Raw genomic sequence first — 2,229 nt, 5'->3', positions numbered from 1 at the left:
TTGGGTTAGAATGTGAATATGGATTCACCTTATTAGTATTAGCTACATGAGGATTCATTGATATCCCTAGTGGGGTTTGAGTCTAAACTATGGTTAATTCTAACCCGACTTGATCAGGGAGCACCTGCGACTTCCCGGTCAAAGTGAACCAGCCAGGTAGATAAGCTAGCTCCGGTTTTGCCTAAAAAGAGAACCCCGATATATAGTTTGATTTCAACAAATACCCATCTATATATGTTACGTAGACATGTATGTAAAGTACTGCAGATATATATATATATATATATATATATATATATATATATTAAACACAACATGAATATTGCACAAAAAAAGTTGTCATTTAGTACAAAATGGTCAATATGTACAACAAGAACAATTCATAACCCTCTCCTTAATTTGCAGAAAAAAAAAATTAAAATTATATCAAGTACCATTACGCCATCAAGCTCTCAGATTAGGTTACTTTCCAAATCTCTTTCCTTTTTCCGCAAAGGATTTGTTTTAGTTATAATTGATTTTGTTATAAGAATAAATAAAGAAAGAAAAAGGGAAATTTACAGTACTTACCCATTAATTATGATCACATGATTATTGCTTTTCTGATCTACCTGATCACACCTGGCCTTTATAATATTTTTGAAGTGCTACCGTTTACAGCCACATGAAATATCATTTCTCTTTCCATTAATCCCATGAATCCGCCAAAAAGTACTTCATGAATCCCCAATCAAGATTTCCTTTTTCTCATCAATATTCTTCCAAAGAGTGAGTCGATGAACGGTAGAGATCATATGGGGCCCAAAGATGATCCACAATGCATGGCTTCCTTGAATCCAACCTTAGCCATGGCTTCCCTTTACCACTCCAATGAAGCAGACTAACAGGCCCCGGATGCAAACTCCTGCATTTCCCTTCAAGATTGTCTCCGCCAAGCCCGTGCTGGTTCCACCTATGATTCACACCCTTAATATCCCCAGCCAAAACTAACAAAAATGGCGGCAAAGATCCCAGGTGGTAAATCCTCTTCTGTTTCTGCACTACCATCCATTCCTCCATCTTCGAAGTATAACTTCCTTTCCTCCATTTTTCCACGTCCACCACCATCACTCCCGTGTTGAAATAACAAGGTCTTCGACCCTTAAAAGTCTCAGCCATTGTTGGGTCAGACCAAAACACGTCCGTGAAGTACTTTGTGAAATTTGCATGGCAATATTCTGGTGCAGCCAAAACCTTGTTTTCCAACTCCACATCCCAAAGCTTTGCGACGTCATCTACAACTACGAGATCGGAGTCTAGATAAATAAGGCGTTTCACCTCAGCAGGGATGATGTCCCCAAGATATATGCGTGCGTAGTTCAAGGGTTGGTCTAGTGCTTGGCGTATTGATTTGGATATTTTTCCACGTACCCGATGGGAGTCGAAGTGGTATGCATTGAAGTTGAGGTAAGGGAAGGTGGACTTGATGCTGGAGAAGACATCGGGCTCGAAGCGTGCCCATAGGAAGTGGAATTCGAGGTTTTCCGGGCACGTTGAGTGCTGCAAAATGGAAAGCACGGCGGCCATGGTACCCCTGAGGGAGTTAGAATCTAATGTCATGGAAATGTGGATTTTATCAGAGCCACAGGCGTCTCCATTCCGGAAGGCGGGGGCTTCCCGGAAGATAGGGACATCGGGGGACGGCTTTCGGATAACACCAAGACGGATACCAACGGCGGCAGTGGTGGTAGAGTATTGGAGAGGGAGAAGGAGGGACAGGAGGCCTATTAGTAGTGAAGAGAGAGAAGGATTCCTAAAGGCCATCCTGCCATTAATGATAGGAAAGGTGGTGGGATATAATCAGGAAGGAGGAGGAGGGGGTGGCAAAGCGGTGTTTGTGTTAGTCATCACAGCCATTGTTAAGCAATTCGGTTAAGAGAAGATTTAGGGAGAGGTTAGAAATAATTTGTTCTGATTTTATTAAAAAAATAAATAAATTCAAAGGGAAGGATGGAAGTTGGTGAGATTGTGAGGGGGAGAAGATTCCTCGGAAAATAATTTTATAACGAGCTAGCTGGAATTGTTTCCTCTGACCCATTTATAAATTTGTTTCATATCACTTAAGCACGTGAGAAGCATACTCATTTAGGTTGCGTTTAGTTCTTGACCGAACTCAGCTTATCTCACTAAACTCTCAAATTACTAAACTCATATCAACTCAAAACCTTTTTATATCTAGGACCCATAACT

At 41.0% G+C, this 2,229-nt stretch overlaps 1 protein-coding gene across 1 annotated transcript; it reads right to left on the bottom strand.

The window, feature by feature from the left end:
- Window positions 1-294: 294 nt before the first annotated feature.
- Window positions 295-1,919, bottom strand: LOC109010951 (probable galacturonosyltransferase-like 4). Its single transcript, XM_018991934.2, has one exon. It carries the CDS (start codon window positions 1,801-1,803, stop codon window positions 751-753), a length of 1,053 nt encoding a protein of 350 aa, XP_018847479.2. The 5' UTR covers window positions 1,804-1,919; the 3' UTR covers window positions 295-750.
- Window positions 1,920-2,229: the final 310 nt, after the last annotated feature.

The sequence above is a fragment of the Juglans regia genome, chromosome 11 (assembly GCF_001411555.2).
Source record: "Juglans regia cultivar Chandler chromosome 11, Walnut 2.0, whole genome shotgun sequence".
Lineage (NCBI taxonomy): Eukaryota > Viridiplantae > Streptophyta > Magnoliopsida > Fagales > Juglandaceae > Juglans > Juglans regia.
This window is presented reverse-complemented; position numbering and strand designations above follow the sequence as displayed.

What these genes read in the sequence shown, in the direction of transcription:
- LOC109010951 (XM_018991934.2), bottom strand. Translation starts at nt 1,803, where the DNA reads ATGGCCTTTAGGAATCCTTCTCTCTCTTCACTACTAATAGGCCTCCTG.